This window comes from Pinus tabuliformis, chromosome 6 (assembly GCF_031772625.1).
Source record: "Pinus tabuliformis cultivar Carrire ecotype Pingquan chromosome 6, CPIR1, whole genome shotgun sequence".
Classification (NCBI taxonomy): domain Eukaryota; kingdom Viridiplantae; phylum Streptophyta; class Pinopsida; order Pinales; family Pinaceae; genus Pinus; species Pinus tabuliformis.
Window position 1 is genome coordinate 663,308,591 of NC_142292.1, and position 20,209 is coordinate 663,328,799.

General features: G+C 40.0%; 1 protein-coding gene across 2 annotated transcripts in view; it reads right to left on the reverse strand.

The window, feature by feature from the left end:
- Window positions 1–20,209, reverse strand: part of LOC149260350 (polyprotein of EF-Ts, chloroplastic-like) — a 230,752-nt gene that overhangs the window by 29,187 nt on the left and 181,356 nt on the right. For both annotated transcript variants that reach the window (XM_089420355.1, XM_089420364.1), the window contains exon 4: window positions 12,081–12,867. In XM_089420355.1, the coding sequence (XP_089276481.1) occupies window positions 12,081–12,867 (787 nt within the window). The remainder of the gene's footprint in view (window positions 1–12,080; window positions 12,868–20,209) is intronic.

The following is a 20,209-nucleotide window of genomic DNA, read 5'->3' on the forward strand; positions in this document are numbered from 1 at the left end:
AACGAAGCCCTTGTTGTTGGTGTTGAACCATATAACTTGGGAACCAAGGGACTGGATGGGGGTGGCATCTCAACTCGATCATCATCATCCTGGAATCGCTTAAAAAATTCATACCAAAAAAACCACTAGTTAACAAAAAAAATTAAAAACAAGAATTAGAGAAATGCTTTATAAGCAAAATTCATACGACAATGGACATACTTGGATAAGATCATCCTCTAATTTCTCTAATCGCAGCACTCCATCCTCCAAATTGGGCTCCTCTGGATTCCTGTCCCAAACCTTAAGGTCTTTATTAGTCTTTGCATCATCACAGTAATGGGACAACAATCGCAAGTTGTAATGAACATAAACCAAGCTCTTTGCCCGGTCTAAACTCAACCTATTCCTTTTAACACTATTGATGAAAGAATAAGAGCTCCAACACCTCTCTACAGAAGAAGTGTTTACCACTTGTGATAGCACCCGCAATGCCAAAGTATGTATAAGTGGAGTAGCACCTCCATGCATGTTCCACCACTCAAGAGAAGAAAAAGTCTCTCGATCTCTAATTGCATGCATGCTCCCAAATGGACCAGCGTTAAGCGTATAGTTGCTCAACTGTCTCCATACCATGGCAGCCTCCTCCTCATCAGGGACTAATTTACTCAATGCAATCATATATCTTTTGTGAACCTCTTGATATGGGTGTGGTTTTCTCCTGCTCCCCCCCAGGTGCTGGTGTTGAAAGCCATGATGGATGATAGTATTTAGGTGTCAAAACATATGCTAATGCATGTAATGGAACATTTACCATTTCCCATCAATTTTCCACCGCCGCATGAATATAATTGTACAAGGTGATATCTCTAGGCTCAACAATGTATTTAATCTACCCCAACATGCTATCCATTTGCTCATACACCTCCCTAATTATTGGTTGACCTGAATCTCCAAACTTGATCATGTAATAAATTGGTTTGGTGATTTGCAAAACATATTTAACCTGTGACCAAAAGTACATGTCAAGAATAGTGTCCTTGGCTACATTAGCACCATCTCTATCAGTGTTAATTTCCTCCCATGATTCAGCAGTCACCATATTAATTAAACCTTGTCTCACCTTCACTCGCCGCCTAAAGGTGAGGTAATAACTTGCAAATCTTGTTTTTGCAAGTTTAAGCAACTGCAACTTGGAGGAAGTGCCATAGAAGTAGTTTACCCTTGTATGCCCTGTGATAAATTTAATGAGTTTCTTCCCTCTCCTGTAAAGCTCATTAATCCACCCACATTTTTTATGCTTCACAATATCATACATCAAAAGGTTCAATGTGTGAACCAGGCACCCAGACCAAAAGATGTGTGGATGAGTACGCTCAATAAATTTTCTTGTTGCCTTATAGTTTTCTACATTATCTGTGATCACTTGAACCACATTATTCAGACCAACATCTTTGATTGATTACAATAGGAGATCTGCAATGTTTTGGGAAGATGCACTAATGGAGGAGGAGTCATGACATGTAATAAATATTGCACCACTAGCAGAAACACCAAGAACATTTATCAAATGTTGGTTTCTAATATTTGTCCACCCATCTGATACAATGGATACCCCACAATCTACCCACTCATTTGTAAAACGTGTCAAAGCTCTTTGAACCTTTGCTTTTTCTCTTTCTAATAACATTGTTCTAGCTTTCTCATAGTTGGGGGACTTGTATCCTTTTGGGGCTTCATTGATGGCCTTTACCATTTCATGCCAATAGGGAGAGCGAAGCACATTGAATGGTACATCGCAAGCACAAAGAAATCAGACTATCTTTCCATCCACATCATCCCTCCCAGCAACATTCAGGAAATCCCCTATTGTTCTTTTACCTCCAGAGCTTGCAGAAGTACCATGAGGAGATGAGCTACCAAATCTAGAGGTTGCACTTGATTCAGACTGAGTTTTTTGTTTCTTTCTTTTTTGTTGTGCAACCTCCTCTATTTGGATGTATTTTCTTCTTTGTTCTGTAGGAATTTACAGGGTAAGTTCCTCAGACAGAACACCAAAGGACACCGCTCACAAACAGATCACAGATCAATACACCAGTACTTTTGATGTGGTTAAAACCCTCAAAGAGGGAAACAGTCCACGGCCTGAGCCAACACGGCCACTTCAGGCAATTTATTAATAAAAGAATGAAAATTTACATAAGCTTCTCTCATGAACGGTTAACCTACAAATGACCCTCCATGCTCTTTAAATAGAGATCATGGACCAATCGGATGTTAAGCCACGGATCAAGTGTCGATAATACCGAGGAGAGAATGAACCGTTGAATCACTACATATCGTGACCATCGGATTGTAAGTTACAAAATGTACATAATAAAGAAACACACTTTACCTAACTCTATACTAGACCAAGTTATACTTAACTATTTCCTATGTGTCGGAATATCCTAACATCCCCCCTTAAGAACAACTTGGGATAGGATTGAAGGATTTACAAATATGACACAATAGGAGAAGGAAGGAGGCACTAGAGCCTATCCCCCCTTAGTGACAACTTCTTGAACTCCAACCATAAATCGAAGTTTAGTGAACTTCGCCTCTGTGAGAGCCTTTGTAAAGATGTCTGCAACTTGATCATCTATTGAACAATATTGCACTTCAAGAACATGGTCGTGGATGAGCTTTCTGATGAAGTGCATGTGCAGTTCAGTGTGTTTGCTGCGCTGATGTTGGACTGGATCTTTGCATAGTTGAATGGCACTTTGATTATCACACCAAAGTGTAGTCGGATGCTGCTGCTGAAAGCCAAACTCTGACAGGATCTGACGAAGCCACAAGGCTTCCTTACTAGCTTCTACGGCACCACGATACTCTGCTTCTGCTGAAGAAAGAGAAATGGCACCTTGTTTCTTGCAAGCCCATGTAATAGGTCCTGAACCAAGAGTGAACACATATCCTGCAGTAGACTTCCGATCATCAGAGTCACCAACCCAATCGTAATCAGTGAAACCAACCAATAGAGGAGATGCTTCGGCACTGTAATGAATCCTAAACTGAACTGTACCTCGAACATAACGAAGTATTCTTTTAGCTGCTTTCCAATGACTTTCACGTGGGTTTTGCATAAACCGAGCAACAAGGCCAACAGCAAAGGAAAGGTCAGGACGAGTATGGGTTAGATACAAAAGTTTTCCTACAAGTTGACGGTATAAGGTAGCATCAACTTCAGGATAAGTACAAGTGACTGAAAGTTTGACTCCAGACTGAAAGGGAGAAGGGGCTGGCTTACAGTCTTCCATGTGAAAATGGCGTAGAATATCACAGGCATACTTGGACTGGGAAAGGGAAATACCTTCCTTGCATTGCAAGACTTGAAGACCAAGAAAATAATGTAAATGTCCCAAGTCTGTCATTTCAAACTTCCTTTTAAGGCTAGACTTCACATGGTTTATAAGGTTGGGATCACTACCAGTCAGGATAAGATCATCAACATAAAGAACAAGAATGATAAGAGACTTGCCCACTTTCTTGGTGTAGACAGTATTGTCAGAATGACACCTAGAAAAGCCATTTTCTAAAAGAAAGTTATCCATTTTGGCATACCAAGCTCGAGGAGCTTGCTTGAGACCATAAAGGGATTTCTTAAGTCGACATACAAGGCTGGAATCTGTTTGTATAAAGCCAATAGGTTGTTCCATATAGATTTCTTCATGCAAGTCCCCATGCAAGAAGGCGGATTTAACATCCATATGATGGACTTCCCATTTGAAAGAGGCAGCAAGGGAAAGAACAAGGCGGATAGAGTTCATTTTGGCAACAAGGGAGAAGGTTTCAGTGTAGTCAATGCCTTCAACTTGTGAAAAACCCTTAGCAACAAGACAAGCTTTATGTTTATCAACTTTCCCATCTGGTCCATACTTGGTTCTGTAAACCCATTTGCATCTAACAAGTTTTTGTCCCTTTGGTAGAGGAACAAGATCCCATGTATCATTTGCCAATAATGAATGATATTCTTCATTCATAGCTGCGTCCCAATCTGGATGGCCTGAAGCTTCTGCAAAGGTGTCAGGATCATAATTCACTGAAGCTTGAGCCAGTAAAGAAGAGGCTCTATCAAACTGAGAACGTGTACGTCGTTGATCTGTAGGATCACCAGCAAGATCACCTGCTGCATCCCGAGTAGCACAGACCCATTTTGGAAGCTGAGGAGCTGAAGGAGGATCCTAAGAAGGTGGGGGAGGATTTTCATCCTCACTTTCATCATCTGAAGAAGAAATATTTTCAAAAGTAGAAGAGATAGGGAGAGGTGGCACATCCGCCGAACTAGGCTCTCAGGCCGATATATTTTCAGCAAACTTTACATCTCTTCTAATGATAACATTTTTGGACTTAAGTGGAATAAGTCTATATCCTTTGACATCTTCAGAATATCCAACAAAAATACATTTTTCACTCTTAGGTTCTAAAGCTTTGTGTTTCTCATCTGGAATATGGGCCCATGCTTCACTTCCAAAAACACGAAAGTGACTGACATCTGGTTTAATTGAGCTCCATGCTTCTTCTGGAGTGATATTCTTTAAAACCTTAGTAGGAGTGCGATTTATTATGTAATTTGCACAGTTAATTGCTTCTGCCCAATAATTAAGACTAAGTCCTTTAGATTGAAGCATACAATTAGCCATTTCCTTTAAGGTGCAATTCTTCCTTTCAGCTACACCATTTTGTTGTGGAGTATATGGAACAGTATGTTGCATTTGAATTCCATTCTCAGTGCAAAAGTTGATGAATTTGTTGTTAACGTATTCTCCGCCATTATCAGATCTTAGCTTAAGAATTTGATGTCCAGATTGTTTTTCAACAAAGGCCTTAAAGGCCAAGAACATGTTAAATACTTCACTCTTGAGTTTTAAGAAGTATACCCAAGTGCGTCTGGAGAAATCATCAATGAAAGTTAAGAAACACTTGTAGCCAGAGAATGAAACAACTAGAAGTGGACCACATAAATCACTATGCACGAGCTGTAAAGGGGCTGAGGTGTGCCAAGAGGCACGTTTTTCAAAACTGTCCCGATGATGTTTTTCGAGTACACATCCGGAACAAACACCATCTCTGCAAGATACCATTGGAAGACATGTCACCATATTTTCTTTACATAGATTCTGAAGAGAGCAATAGTTTAAGTGACCAAATCGCTCATGCCAAAGTTTGCTCACTTCATCATTATGAGCAACAAATACTGACGGAAAATTTGATGACCCAAAGTTGTGAAACTTATACAACCTTGTAGAATCATCAGCAATGCCAGTAGCTAAAATCTGTCTAGGATCTCTTAGGTCCTTAATTACAACATCGTGAGGTAAAAATTCAATGATTTTACCTTCACCTGAATGAGTTATCTGATATACAGATAGAAGGTTGCAGGATAAGGTTGGAACACATAATACATCATTAAACTGACCATTGTCTAGATGAACAATTCCAGCCCCTACAACACTAAGAGATCTATCATCACCAACATATATATTTTTGGTGTTACAATCATTTAAATAAGAAAACATGGCTTTGTTTTTGGCCATGTGATAAGAAGCTCTAGAATCAATGAGCCACTCATGAGAATGAGAAGAAGAAGATACATTTAGTGCATAGCCAGACCGAGATGCTTGACAACCACATGCAGAAAGTGCCATTCCTAAAGATGAAGTTGAAGTTGAAGAGTGCTCCAAATGGATGTTATGCTTCTTCATTGCTGCTTCCAAGGCTTCCATCTTCTTAAAGCATTTGGATTCTAAGTGGCCATCTCGATTACAAAAGTTGCAATGTCTATCAGTCTTCTTCCCTTTGTTTTTATTTGTCTTATCATTTTGTTGAAATGATTTTTCATTTTGAGGCTGAAATTGCTTAGGACCCTTGTTTGGTTTAGGACCATTCTTTTTAGGATACAACTTCTTAGGATTCTTTGGATTTGGTTGCTGCTGGGTGGCTAACGCTTTCTTAGAAGAGTTTCCAAGATTAAGAAGACCAAGGTGTAAGAGTTTTTCTTGTTCTCTTATTAAAGAATCAAAGGAAGGGGACTTGTAGTCTTGTCCTTGAGAAATGAAGGCTTCTCTTGTAGAATGGAAGGTGGAAACAAACACAGAGTAGGCTGGTCCCAACTTAGTAAGAATGGAATAGATAAGGTTATTATCTTCTTTCTTAACCTTAACACCTTCCAAGAGAAGTCTAAGGGTCATGAACTTGGACAAAAAATCTTCAATGCAAGAAAAATTATTGGGGTCCAATGTAAGCAACTCATTTTCAAGTTGATGGGCTCTAAGTTCATTTTTTATTCCAAAGACTTTAGTAATTTGTTTCAATGCTTCATCAGGAGTATCAAGTTTTGCAATATGGAATCTAAGATCTGGAGAAATAGACATCCCTATCAACCCACGTGCTTGATCTTGCCTATTTTCTCATTTAGTTGCCTTATCTTCATCTTTCGGTTTGGTTTCTTGGCCTGTGGCTATTCTGTAGAGACCTTTACTTCTAAGTAAATCCACAATGTAAGACCACCATTGGAAGTAGTTGGTGTTGTCAAGAATAACTTGGCATGGACTTTCCATTTTAACAGAAACTGAAGCTATAGATGTTGAAACTAAGTGTTGCAATGGAAAGATCTCGAAAAATTAGGCTGTTTCAAAAAAAACGGTTCTGAAAACGGCTTCTAGATGAAGAAGTTATGGCTTTTTGAAGAAAATTTGATGAAGTCGTCGACGAAGTGCGGGAATGTGCGGAAATGAAAAATCCGCCCCCACAAAAAGGAGACTTGAACTCAAGACCTCTACTCTCATAAATTAGCTTTGGACCAAGTGAGCTATACAAAAAGTTTGAAAGAGGGAGAGAGAGAGAGGGGAGGGTTGATGCTTTGGGTTGCGTGCTTGCTTTGAGAAAGCTCTTTTTCCCTACAAAACAAAAATCACAAAACCCAACACGGACATACAAAAAAAAGACGAACCTTGCGGCTCGAAGTTAGCTTTAGCCGGAAACTAAATATTTTCCTCAATGTTTCTGATTTTCCGAGATCACACTAAGGCGCAGCGGAAAAGAGCATACGCATGAGAAAAATCCTTCCTTTCTGTTTCTAATTTGCCCAGATTGCACAGAGTCGCGGGGCAAAGAGCATACGCAGAAATGAAAGGTATAGATCTGGTAATAAAAAATGCTAAATAAACCGAAACCGAAATAAACAGAGAGAAAATAACTGTAAACTGCAAATAAACATTGTATACCTCTAGATCTTAAAAATGACGCAGCTAGGGCTACCGGAAACCTTTTCGCGTGAAACGAAAGGGGTTCCTCACTAAAACAGATGCTCCCAACACAACAGAGCAGTCCTCTCAGCCCGAAAGCAGTCAGAAACAGTAGATCTGGGAAACCGTAGTCGGATGCAGTTCTACCGGCTTCAGATTTGGATCACCAACGGACGCAGCCCTCAAATAGCTCTGATACCATGTAGGAATTTACAGGGTAAGTTCCTCAGACAGAACACGAAAGGACACTGCTCACAAACAAATCACAGATCAATACACCAGTACTTTTGATGTGGTTAAAACCCTCAAAGAGGGAAACAGTCCACGACCTGAGCCAACGCGGCCACTTCAGGCAATTTATTAATAAAAGAATGAAAATTTACATAAGCTTCTCTCATGAACGGTTAACCTACAAATGACCCTCCATGCTCTTTAAATAGAGATCATGGACCAATCGGGTGTTAAGCCACGGATCAAGTGTCAATAATACCGAGGAGAGAATGAACCGTCGGATCACTACATATCGTGACCGTCGGATTGTAAGTTACAAAATGTACATAGTAAAGAAACACACTTTACCTAACTCTATACTAGACCAAGTTATACTTAACTATTTCCTATGTGTCGAAATATCCTAACATGTCTAGCTGAATGTTTGGGCAAATTCGTATCCCCACAACACCCTTTTTATCATCATTGTCCATCACCCCACAAAGATGCCTCTTCACACAGGTATATGAACCACTCAATGGTTTTCCTCCATGACAACCATGAGGACACAAAAATTTGTAGCTTCAACCACCCTTTCCCCCTTCAAGTTTGGTCACATAGTTCCACAAGGGTGTTAACGGAGCTTTCCCCTCTAGTGTTTCAGTGTTCCCTTCAAGTTCATCCCCTTCCTCTTCAAACCCTTCCTCATCATACATTGGGTCACTCATATGGGGACCACTATCCTCTTGTTCTTCTTCCCTTCTATTCCTACTCCCCCTCAACATCATTAAAACCAAAAGTGGAATGATACATAGAAGCCAAAATAACACCGTCTTGGAATATGGATATAGGTGGTGGACAACCAGCAATTAAATGAGCAAGTAGAAAGAATGGGAAAGAGTAGGAGAGGGAGGAGAAAAATACAAAAAAAAATGACAAAAAAATGAGGGAGTTTGGGGTTTGCACTTACTTCTTTAGCTCTTGTAGATGGAAGCCCTTCTTTACTCCTCTAAGCTCCTCCTCCTTCTCCTAGCTCCTCCTTCACTCCTCCAACCTCTCATCTCTTTCTCCTCTCTCCTCTTCTCCTCTCTTCTCCAAGCTCTCATAAAATAAAAGTGAGCAAATGGGAGATGAAAGGGCCTTTTAATCCCTTCACTCCTCATCCTAACCCAAGTTGGAACGACCCCCAACAAAATAAAGTGAAAAAAAAAAACGCCATTTTGTGGCCCACACGGCGGAAACGGCCAGTTGTCCGACGAAGAGGTTGGGATCCGAATGGATCCAACCTGGAACCGCCACAGATCATAGGGTCGATCCATCGTACGAAACGTGTTTTGGAAATTTCTAAAGCGCGGATCGAGCCGTATGGTTCCAAAATGGCAGGAGCAGTTTTTTTTAGCCCGATCTGCATTTTGTTATTTCCAAAACACATTTCGGAGGGTGGATCGCGTTTCGGGCTTTTGATCTGGGGGGGGTTGTTTCCTGCAACACTGAGAGATACTAATGATGATTGGGATCTAGTATGGCTTTCTGGAAGAATATGAAGCAAGAATTTTGTTGCAATGCGAAGGAAGAAGATGTGAAGGCTTGTAAAATCAGCTATAAAGAAGTTTGGCTCCATAAGGTGTGTGTTGGACTACTTGATAACATGTTGGATTCGATTATGATATTGATCAAAGTTGCATGAAGATTATCAAAGAACCAGGAAGGTCGAAGTGCTTTATGATTCAAGAGTACGATGCAGATAGGAGCCGAGAAGCTACAACAAATCTCCACAAAAGAATAGGTACCCGATATAAGGGAAGTATGAGTACTTTTGACACAAGCTTGAGCTTGTAGATATCTCCTCCATAATTGAGAGGGAGTGAGGATCTCCTCCCTGGTTGAGAGGGAGTGAGGATGGACACCGTGTTCTCCATGTGTCACGTACTATGGCCAAGACTAACAGTCGTAAGCCTAGTGCATGAACACTGGTAGGGAGAATGGTGGATTGGATAAGCATCAGGGACATACATTCTTGAGTCATGTATTGTGGTTGACTAGGATTAACATCCTAAGTTGGATACATGGACTTGGTAAAGAATGGTTCAGAGGACGTACTTTTCCTTGGGATTAGGAAATGGTCATGTGAGGTCATACCTTGGGAACACCCAAGTGGGGTATGTGCCTTGAGAGGCGGTGGTGTTCAAATTTATGCCTCCCAGCATTGTGCTCTAATTTAATGGAGAGAGAGTGTACTTGTCAAGGCCTTGGTATTTTGACAATGTTGGTTATGATGATGTAAATCATCATTGATGCTTATCAATCTGGATCCTTTCTTATATGAATATTTCAACTTGAGATTATCTTGTTGAGTCATTATGAATACCTCCCTAGTTAAGAGGGAGTGATGAAAATGTAACTAGAGTCAGTCGTCATAACATAAAATAAATTTATTATTGATGTATTTATTATATTATTATATTATTTTATTTTGGTCAAAGCATATTCTTCATGCTTAGAGAGTCAAAAGAGTCAAAAAAAAAAAATATTAAGAGTTAAAAAGAAAATGTATTTGAGTAATGTCCCATTTGGACATTTGTAAGAAAATGAAATTTGAATTTTTCTTTGAGTCGTAAGTCCACCAAATGTACAAGTCGGCCCAGTCCTCTACGAGCCACCTATTCGACCCTCTTGGACAGCTATATATAAGAGTCAGTTCGACTCATTTGGGAGATCATCCAATCACACAACAAGAAGTACATCTAAACCATGTGAAGGAGAACAAGGAGCAGAAATCTAAGGAGAGAGAGACAAGCTAAAGACAAGAAGAATATTCCTTTTGTTGACCGAATTTCTGATAAGGACAGAATTCTGCAAATTTTTCTGTGCTGCTGCATGCCCGAGATTTTAGGGGCCGAAATTTCAGGTAGTTGACCACTTTGGAGGTGACTTGGGGAAGGGATGGACTTGGAATTTTGGTGGCAGTTTTGGGTCTTGGTCTTGGATATATAATTTTGATCTGATTCTATAAGAGAAGGATTGTTGGGTTTCCCCCTAGTGGGGTTTTGCCCTGGCTTGGAGCCTAATTTTTGTGTCTCGTCTCTTTGGTTTTCTTGAAAGACTGAACATTTGTATAATTGTTTGATGAAGAACACATAAGAAGTAATAAGAAAAGATTTAACATTCACAAGTAATTACCGAGAAGAGGAATCAAGTATTAAACTCCATGCACTTGGTTTCTCAATAGGCCCCATATGCCAAATGAAAAGACACTAGTCTTCCGTCCTCCCATCAACTTTCATACCCTAAATTTTACCAAAACCATTTTGCTAGATTTAATCTTCATATCACCTTGCAAATCATTGCCTTAAATCCAAGCAATCTTAACCTTGGGAAGCCCCCCTTGAGCCGGAGGAGAGCCAGCTTGTGAGAAGAGGGTTGGTGAGCTGATAGTGACCATCACCATTAACACGGAATTTTCCCAAAATGAAACTATGGAAGCTTCTCCAAATTCAAATATATTTCTTATGTGCACAATTTTCAAAAATGTCTAGATAGAGAACATCTCAAGGACAAATAAATCCGATATGGAGGTTATCCCGCAGTTTCCAATCAAAGTTAAGCCATTGCCCAACAGTGTGAATCAAGATTTAAGAAACCTAATTGGAAGGTGGAAATAGTGCTCAGGAAAATTATAATAGATATCTCATTTTGAGTCTTTACCCAAACACAAAACGTCTTGCAAATACAAGCACAGTTTCTTCAATGTCAATTAAGGAGCCAAAAGCTTTTGCCCTTGATCAATACCCCACAACAACCAACATAAAACAGAAATGGAAATTGTATGCAACAAAGGATATCTAAACTTGGACAACATATTTTATGAGAGAGTTTGAATACAGGATTTTATCGTCTCAATAAAAATAATTAGTCATTGACAAAGTCCATGCTGAAAAGAGATCCAAATGAAATAGCCCAACTTGAAGATCATTAGTTAACTGAGGAATTAAATAGACAAAGTATTTTTCAAGCAAGCACTGAATTTTTACTTTGGAATAGATTTTATAAAATGACTTAAACATGATTTTAATTGACTGTTTTAGCACCAATTTGCAGGCCCTCCAAGTAGGGATCATCATATTGTGGAAAACAAGTCCTACAAGACTACAGAAGGGCCTCAATGGATAGGAAAAGAGACTTAACAATCTACAACCAAAAAACAGATCCAATCTGGTTATTTGAGAAAAAGGATCTCTTCTTCTCTACTCTCAAGTCTCAATCTTCTGAACATTGTCCTAGGATACTGAGAGAACATCACAACTTCTAGTGCATTATAATTCAAAGGACCTCTTCAACTAAAGAACCTCTATTTATGGTGCCTTCTAGATTATAAATGGCCCACTTTTAAACTTGAATGAATGCTTGTGTTAGGCTTTGGTGTGCAAATTTTATACAGTTCATGAATGTACTTTTGCAAGAATAGCCATTCACCTATGTACACACAAACGTCTATTTTCTAGTGAAGCTTGATAAGTGAAAATGAACATTACATTAAATGCAAACATACTGCAAATTATTGCTTCTTATATGACACTGAAAGCTTCGCAGGAAGAAGCTTACTTTTCTCCAGCAGATGTGATCTCTCCTACTGTCATAGGTGATTCGGATCCAGCACCGGATTTTTCTGTTGGCACTGAGGATGGAGACTTTGCTGCAGTTTGTGCAGCAACCTCTGCTGCAAAGTCTTGGCTTTTCTTTTCCAAACCTTCCCCAAGATTGTACCGAACAAATCTTCTTACCTGAATGTTCTCCCCCAAAGTTGCTATGCTTTGCTTAACCCAATCTTTCACAATAAGCTTGTCATTTTTAATATAAGGTTGTTCTAGAAGGGCCAACTCCCCAAGTATCTTTCCAATGCGACCATCAACAATCTTCGCCCTAATATTTTCTGGCTTATTTAGCAGATCCTCCTTCTGCAGTTCAATATCCCTTTCCTTGCTCACAACATTTTCTGGAACATCCTCCACAGATAGATATTGAACTTGTGGACTGGCAGCAATTTGCATTGCTAGGTCTTCAACTAGTTCCCTGAAAATATCACCTCTAGAAACAAAATCTGTTTCACAATTTACTTCAATCAGTACACCAATACGACTATCATGGATATAGGAGCCTATTCTCCCTTCAGCTGCAATTCGGCTAGCCTTCTTTTCTGCACTTGCTAATCCTTTCTTCCTGAGGAATTCACGTGCTTTTTCAAGTTCACCACCTGTTTCTGCAAGAGCTTTCTTGCAATCCATCATGCCTGCTCCCGTTTCCTCCCTTAGCTGTCTAACAAGAGATGCAGATATAGTACCTGCACTTGTTTGTGTTTCTGTTTTCGTCTGTGGTATTGTCTCAACTTGTTCTGACAGACCAATAAGCCATCATAAGTGTCAGTAAATGCCAAACCAATATTATCTAAAAATATCACTTCTCACTTGTCAATATATATTGGGGACCTTCAGGCTTCAGTTGCAAGTTCAAATGTATGGTTACTAAACTTCATGAAATTTAAAATCCCTAGATGAAATTAGAAATGAAAGCTTGATTCATTAAAAAAACTCTATCACATGCCAATGATAGGAAGAGTTCAATTAAGGTACCTAAAAGATGAAGCTTCAGATTACATTTAGGACTTTGTCAGACAATGGAATTTGAAAAAGGTGTTACTAGTTAATTTCTGCAAATGCACAGAAAGTAAACACACCCACAATTCCATGTCTCCAAATATATGTAAATAATACTCACAGGCTCAACCCCTCGTAGCTTTAATTCCAACTCAAAAAGGAGCCTTAAATCAACTACGTGCAAAACCAATGCTAAAGAAGTCTCAACTCTTTTCTTCTTGTTTTCCAAATTAGAACCTTCCAGAAAGCATAACTAATTGATATCTACAACTGAGATTTAATCATAATAACTTCTTTGAGCGGTTATCTAGAAACATTTTGTATATTTTACATTACAAAATTCATATCGGAATGTGGCAAAACTGTTCTGCTATTAAATGTTTTGACCTGATCCCTTATCCCACCTAGCACAGTTATGGAAAAGACTTGTAAATAGTTGTGCTCAAAGTTTTTTCCTAAAAACAATAGGCACCATAGCAAAGAAACAACCTAAGAATGTAAATCATCACTACACACCCTTCTACATAGTAACACAGCAGCAATGAGCATAATATATCAAATGATGATGAGCCATGGCTGTTATCTTTCAGGGTTACTCCAAAAGTGTTTAAACTTTAAACCATTATTGAGGGTTCTTCAAGAAATGTGGAGTACATGGTGTATGGTTAGCCCTTGATTCATCTGTGATAGACTTGCACATTGGAGGTGGTTTACTCATTGGTTGCTAGTCCTCATATGGCTGCTTGATTAACATTTTTCATTCAAGCATTGGAGATCGTAAGGTAGTTTGGTGGCATTCTACATGCTAGCCACATGGAGGAAGGTGCTTGATGGGAGAACAACCTGCATTGGAGTAGTAGTGTATGGTGTTCCAAAGGAGGGCATTGAGCCCAGTCTATAACATTGGGTTGTTTGGATGCTTGCATGGAGTCTTGGATTTGACTCGGGGATGCCCAGGTTGTGGCAATTATCATGTCAGCGGAGTGGAACCTGTTATCCACCAAAGTGGGTAACCCCATAGGAGGAATTTTTTCTCTTACATTTGACAGCCAGCTGAGCAACCAACTAGTCAGCAGCCCCTGCCAACCACCATTACACAATGATATGCCATGTGCCTCGGACATTTGCATCAGCTATGTGCCTCTCACCATCTAGCATTTACACTTGGATGAAGGTGGGCTAATATTCAAAATGTACTTTGATCATTTTGCAATTGGGTGCTTATACTTGTTTGTTTTGGGGCATTTAATATGTATGATGGGGTGATTTGGAAGATTGATAGACTTTGACCATAATCTTGTTCTCCCACCTTACCAAGAGAGTTAATCTTTGATCCTCGTATAGTGGGACCTCTCTTAAGACCTATGGTTTATAGGAGGGGCACTACTTGGAAAGCCATGATTGAGATAGCATTGTTCCATCTGCGGCTCTGCCCATATATCATAATTAACACCTTCCATCTTACATTACAAGCTCCATATTTCACCTCCATTCTTTGGTACAACTCGTCCTTGGATCTTGGGGATTTAGCACTCACATGTTCAAATACTTTGAGTAGGGTATGGAAACTTTGCCTGGGAGGTTGATGCAGCTAAAAGAAAAAGAAAGAGAAAATCATGACCACAACAAAACAAAGAAAGAAAACTAAAAATGCAAAAGATGGTCAGGACATAAGAATTAGCATGTGGGAAAAAGCCTAGCATGAGCTCTACTTACCTCATATGGCCATCACACAGTTCCTGAGCACATGGTGTTCCATTACATCAAAAGAAGGAACATGTGCATGTCCCAAACCCTAATGTGGGATAAATTGGCTCATCTTAAAGGGGTAATAAAACTTCTACATCATATAAAGTAAGCTCTAACCCTTGAGATATAAGTAGTAATACAAGGAATAATCAAGAAGAAATAAAAGGTGCACAAGAGGGGTGAAAAAAACCAAGGTTGAGTCGGTAACTCATGCATCTACAAATGCTCCCTCCTCACATTTATACACTCAGGATGTGGACACCCCCATCAGCTAGACCCTTTGACCATGGCACTTGGCCATGAAGCACTCTCCCCTCAATTAACACGTTATCATTCACTAACACTAATCAATTGAAGGGTGGACCAGAGAACTATTACTTCCCCTTAGGGGTTGGAAGCACCTAATAAGGTTGAATTTTAGCCACCCCTACCTAGGGAGAAAACACATTTGCGAGATCTTGGTCTTGATTTTGGAAAGGAACCTTTCATTTAAGTATTAAATTGCCCTTAACATCCAAGTTTGGTTCACTTAGATGCATTATTGATCTTAGTTCCTGATGATTGGTTGTTTTTGCTAGAATACATGTTGTTCTTGTCAGGTGGTTTAGTAGCCCAGTATTGGGCACCAACTCCATAGATATCCAAGCCCTCCATAGAAGTACATTGGCCAAAACAAGTGAGAATTGAGAGTTTGGAGCCTTCTAGTAGCACTTTTAGATGACACATCCAAGAGCACCTCCAGCACCCAACACATTGGTTGACTTTGACCCAAATTTGAGGATTCTTCAGGGTGACATCACTAAACCCAGCATGCCCCTAGGCTGGCCTTGACATCACTTAATGGGCAGGAGCTAATTCAGAGCCCAAATGAGGATGGTCGCACACTCAAAGACTAGGGAGGGATTGTTGCACCAGAGGAAGCCCTAATACTGGAGTGAAGGGCGCCCGGTTTGAGAGATGGAGACCACTTTATGGTACCCAACTAGATATTAGAACCCCACGAGAGATATTAACGAGAATTTGAGTGCCAACCCTCAAATTTTGGACTTGCCAAGCATTTACACACATTTGGACACCTCACTACACTTTGGCATGGCCTTTGGAGCCTATAATTAGGCATGACGTCAGCAATAAAGGAAGCTACAACTCACACGTATGGGAAAATTAGGCCTATTTTGATGTTAGCTAATGGGTTGGCTTGTAACCCAAGTACCTTTTGTTGATTTTTGTAGCATCGGATGTGTTCTAGCCAAGAAACTTTGTGGAGAGGCTACAATGCATGTATTCTCCAAAACCCAGAATTCGTTTGGGAAAATTTCACCTAGAGATGGGTTAATTAAAATAATTGATCATTTTTAATGTACTCCTAAGTCTAAACTAAGGAAATGTGATTAATTAAAGGGTATTAATTAAATTTGGTGTGAATCTTCTAGATAAAGACGAGGATCAACTCCCAATTAATCTTATCCTTTGATAACGTTTTAATCTTGGTCATTGGTGCTCCAACGAGAGATTATAAGAAGGAGCTTGATGGGCACTTGGAGAACACACCGAGATATTAAGATCTAGAGATCGAATTCTCAAGAGTAGCAACGTTGAGTTGCTGGAGAGAGATTGAGTGATCTTCTTGCAGTGAGGGGCAGGGATAGTGGACCGGAGGATATTTTTCCAGTCTCGGTAAGTGCAAGGCAGAGAAGGCATCGAGAGGTCCAGAGAGGCAACACAGTGAGGCAGCGCAGTGCTTCAAAGGCCATCCGCAATTTTACTAAGGAGTAGTCGAGATCCAGTGCCAAAAGCTGGGGTGTGAGTCCGGAGGGATAGAGGGTCGAGTTTCTAGTGAACAGAAGGTCAGAAGGAGGAGGTGACGCAGTCCCTTGAGCTATAACGTAATGACTGCGTGAGCCCATGTAGAGATAGTGTAGGGTAGCTCATCCAAAGCCCAGATCAATGTCGGATCTCCAGTGATAGTGTGAGATATTTTCTCACTTGATCTAAAAATGAAGATATTAGATTACTTTTAACTTTTAAGGTATTACAGACTCATGTTCATGGATTTGCCTATACTACTTAGTGCACAGGATCGATAAGATTGCGAATAATATAGATAATGAGCAGTCAAAGAAACATAATAGACAAACACACATAAACACAACAAGTTTAATATGGATTTCACCCAAAACTCTTGGGCTACGTCTCCTGGTCCAGCCTTCAGTGGTGACCTCTCTATTATGTCTTCAAGAGCAAAGTTTTACAAAGTGTGAGCTCAAATTGAGTCTCAACACAACAGATACAAAACAACAAGAGTTTTGCTTGAATCCCTCAAGCCTCTCTGAGTACACAGACTCTTTCTCTCACTCTCTGTCTCTGTTTTCTCTCTGTCTCGGCACTACTCCCTCTGTCTCTGTCATTCTGTGGCTTTTAATCCAATCAGCACTGTCTGTTCGTTTCCTCTTTGGGGTTCTCCGGCTTCCAGCCTCTATCCGCTCAGATCCCCTCTGAGCGTTAACCAATCATTGCTAAACGTCTTCAGGGATGGTGGCCACCTGTTCTGCAACAGAAGGGACCATCGGCGCTTTAGAAATCACTAAAACAGTCGTTCTCTGTTTACATAGAGAAATCCTCTAAAACACGGGAAAATCCGCCAATTTGTCGTTTATCGGACTTCAAAAATCATTAATTCCGCCCTATATTCCTATCGGGTCCGCCTGTAATCGCTATTGCAAGTCGCAATGCCCCTGTGTCGTGGTTTCCTTTGTATTTGTAAAAATACATTAAAACACTGAAAATACCGTCGAATGGCTTTATGGCGGACTTCAAATAATATACATTTGCATTTATAAACCCTTTCGGGTCCGGATTCATCGCATCGGGCGCATTCCCTTTGTATTTCATTTATTTAACGAAAATGCGAAATACATAGAAAAACCAGTTTTCCAGAACTCAAAATATATTAAGTTTCATCTATAATCCCGTCGGGTCCGGCTATCACGGTGGCATGTATCAGCGCCGCTCCTTCGTATTGCTCCAATGCGATTTTGCGATGCGACATGTCGCAATCGCATATCGCAAAGTCTTAGGCCGTTGGTAAGCGCTCCTTTGTATTGTGCCAACGCGATATTGCGAGTTAACTTGGGCCGTCGATTTGCCCGCTTAATCGATGGTCCTTGTTGGCTCGCGCCGATCGCTGTCGCAACAGTCATATGATAGCCTCCGATAACCTCCACCTGCCTTCACCGATTGCAATATGTCGATCGGATCTGGACCATTGATCGGCCAGATCCAACGGCTCCTGTGCATCGCTGTCCAAGCCTTCGATAACTCTGTTTTTGGCTTCTTCCATGTTTTTCTCTCCCGATAGTGTTTTTTGCCTTTTGTAAGGTTTTTCCTTATGCGATAGTTTTTTATTTTGAAGAGTTAGAGGGTGTTTTGGATCCATTTTGGATCACATCTTCCCACTGAAAAAGATTTTGGACCACCAAAAGTTGGTTTTTAAGCATCGATCAAGTGAGGATACAGCTTCCTCACTTGTCCAATTTCTATCTATCATGCACTGCTTGGTTTTGAACCTTTGATTCCAATTCTAAGGTACTCAACATCCCCCCTGTGCGTAGTTCTCACCTTCCTGTCCAAAACTGTATCTTCTTGCAACTCATTGAGATATTCAGGCAACAGATCATCAATAGAAGGCAATTGACTTTGCTCTTCGGGATCTTCAATCAATGAAGGTTCAAACAGTCTCAAGTTTTCTGCATTAACTACTGAATAGATGTGCATGTAAGCTGGCAAATCAAGGCGAAAAACGTTTTCACCAATTTTCTCAAGTATCTTGAAAGGCCCATACCTTATTGGCTTCAGCTTCTTACCTTCACCTTGCATTCTGTCTTTGCTGATGTACAGCCAGACTTGATCACCAACTTGGAAGCTATGCTCAATTCGATGCTTGTCATGCCTTGCCTTGTACTTGGCCTGGCTTCTCTCCAGTTGTTCTTGCACTGCCTGGTGAATTTCTTGGATTTGTTCAATGAACTTGGTTGCTTTGTCCACATCACTGTGTCCATCAACTGCTATGTCTTTACTAAAGACAAAATCCAAGGGAGACTTTGGTGTAAAACCAAAACAAGTCTCAAAAGGAGATCTCTATGTAGAAGAGTGCTTGGCACGGTTGTAAGCATGTTGCACATAACACAAATGTTCATCCCAAAGCTTGGGATGCTTGCTGCAATAGCCCCTGAGCAACTAGATCATTGTCCTGTTGACCACCTCTGTTTGGCCATCTATTTGTGGATGAAATGCTATGCTCTTCTTCAATCTGGTGTCCATCAATTCCCACAGACTTGACCAAAACTTCCCAACAAATCGGGAATCTCGGTCAGATACAATGGAAGTGGGTAACCCAAAATGAACCCAAACATGCTGAAAGAACAACTTCATTGTTTGTTCAGCTGTAATCTGCTTATTACAAGGTATTAAAATACACATTTTGCTGAACCTATCCATAATAACATATAAATAATCATGACCCTTTCTAGATTTTGGCAATCCTCCAACAAAGTCCATGGAAACACTTTCCCAAGGACGAGAAGGAACTGGAAGTGGAATGTACAAGCCTAGTTTTCTATTGTTGGGCTTGCTTTTAGCACACATGGTACACCCTTTAATATATCTAAAAATTGTTTCATGCATTCTTGGCCAATAACAGAGCCTTTGCAGTTGTGCAATTGTTTTACTTACACCAAAATGACTTGATATTAGAGAAGTATGTGCTTCTCGGATTATGTTAACTCTTTCAGTTTGTGGAATGCATAACTTTCCCAAATGATACAAGACTTGGTCCTTAACATGATAATCCAATTCTTCTACTTGTTTGCCATGACTTAAAGTTGCATATGCATCTTTAAAATCTACATCTTGAGCATATTGTTCAATGTAGCTTTCATGCAATACTGAGTTATGCTTAAGTATAGTAGATACATTTATGATTGGTCTTGATAGCATATCTGCAACCTTATTGTGTATGCCCTTCTTATATCTGATGACAAGATAAAACTGTTGTAGAAAACCCATCCACCTATAGTGTCTTGATTGTTGCAATTTAGTTTGTGAGTGCAAATATTGAAGTGGTTGATGATCTGTATGGATGATTGTTTCCTTGCCCATTAAGTAATGTTTCCACTTTTTCACACTCTGTACTAATGCATACAATTCTTTATCATATGTGGGATAATTAACCACTGCAGAATTAAATGTCTCAGAATGATAGCATATGGGTTTACCATGTTGCATCAACACTGCTCCCATGGCATAGTCATTAGCATCTGTTTCAATCTCAAA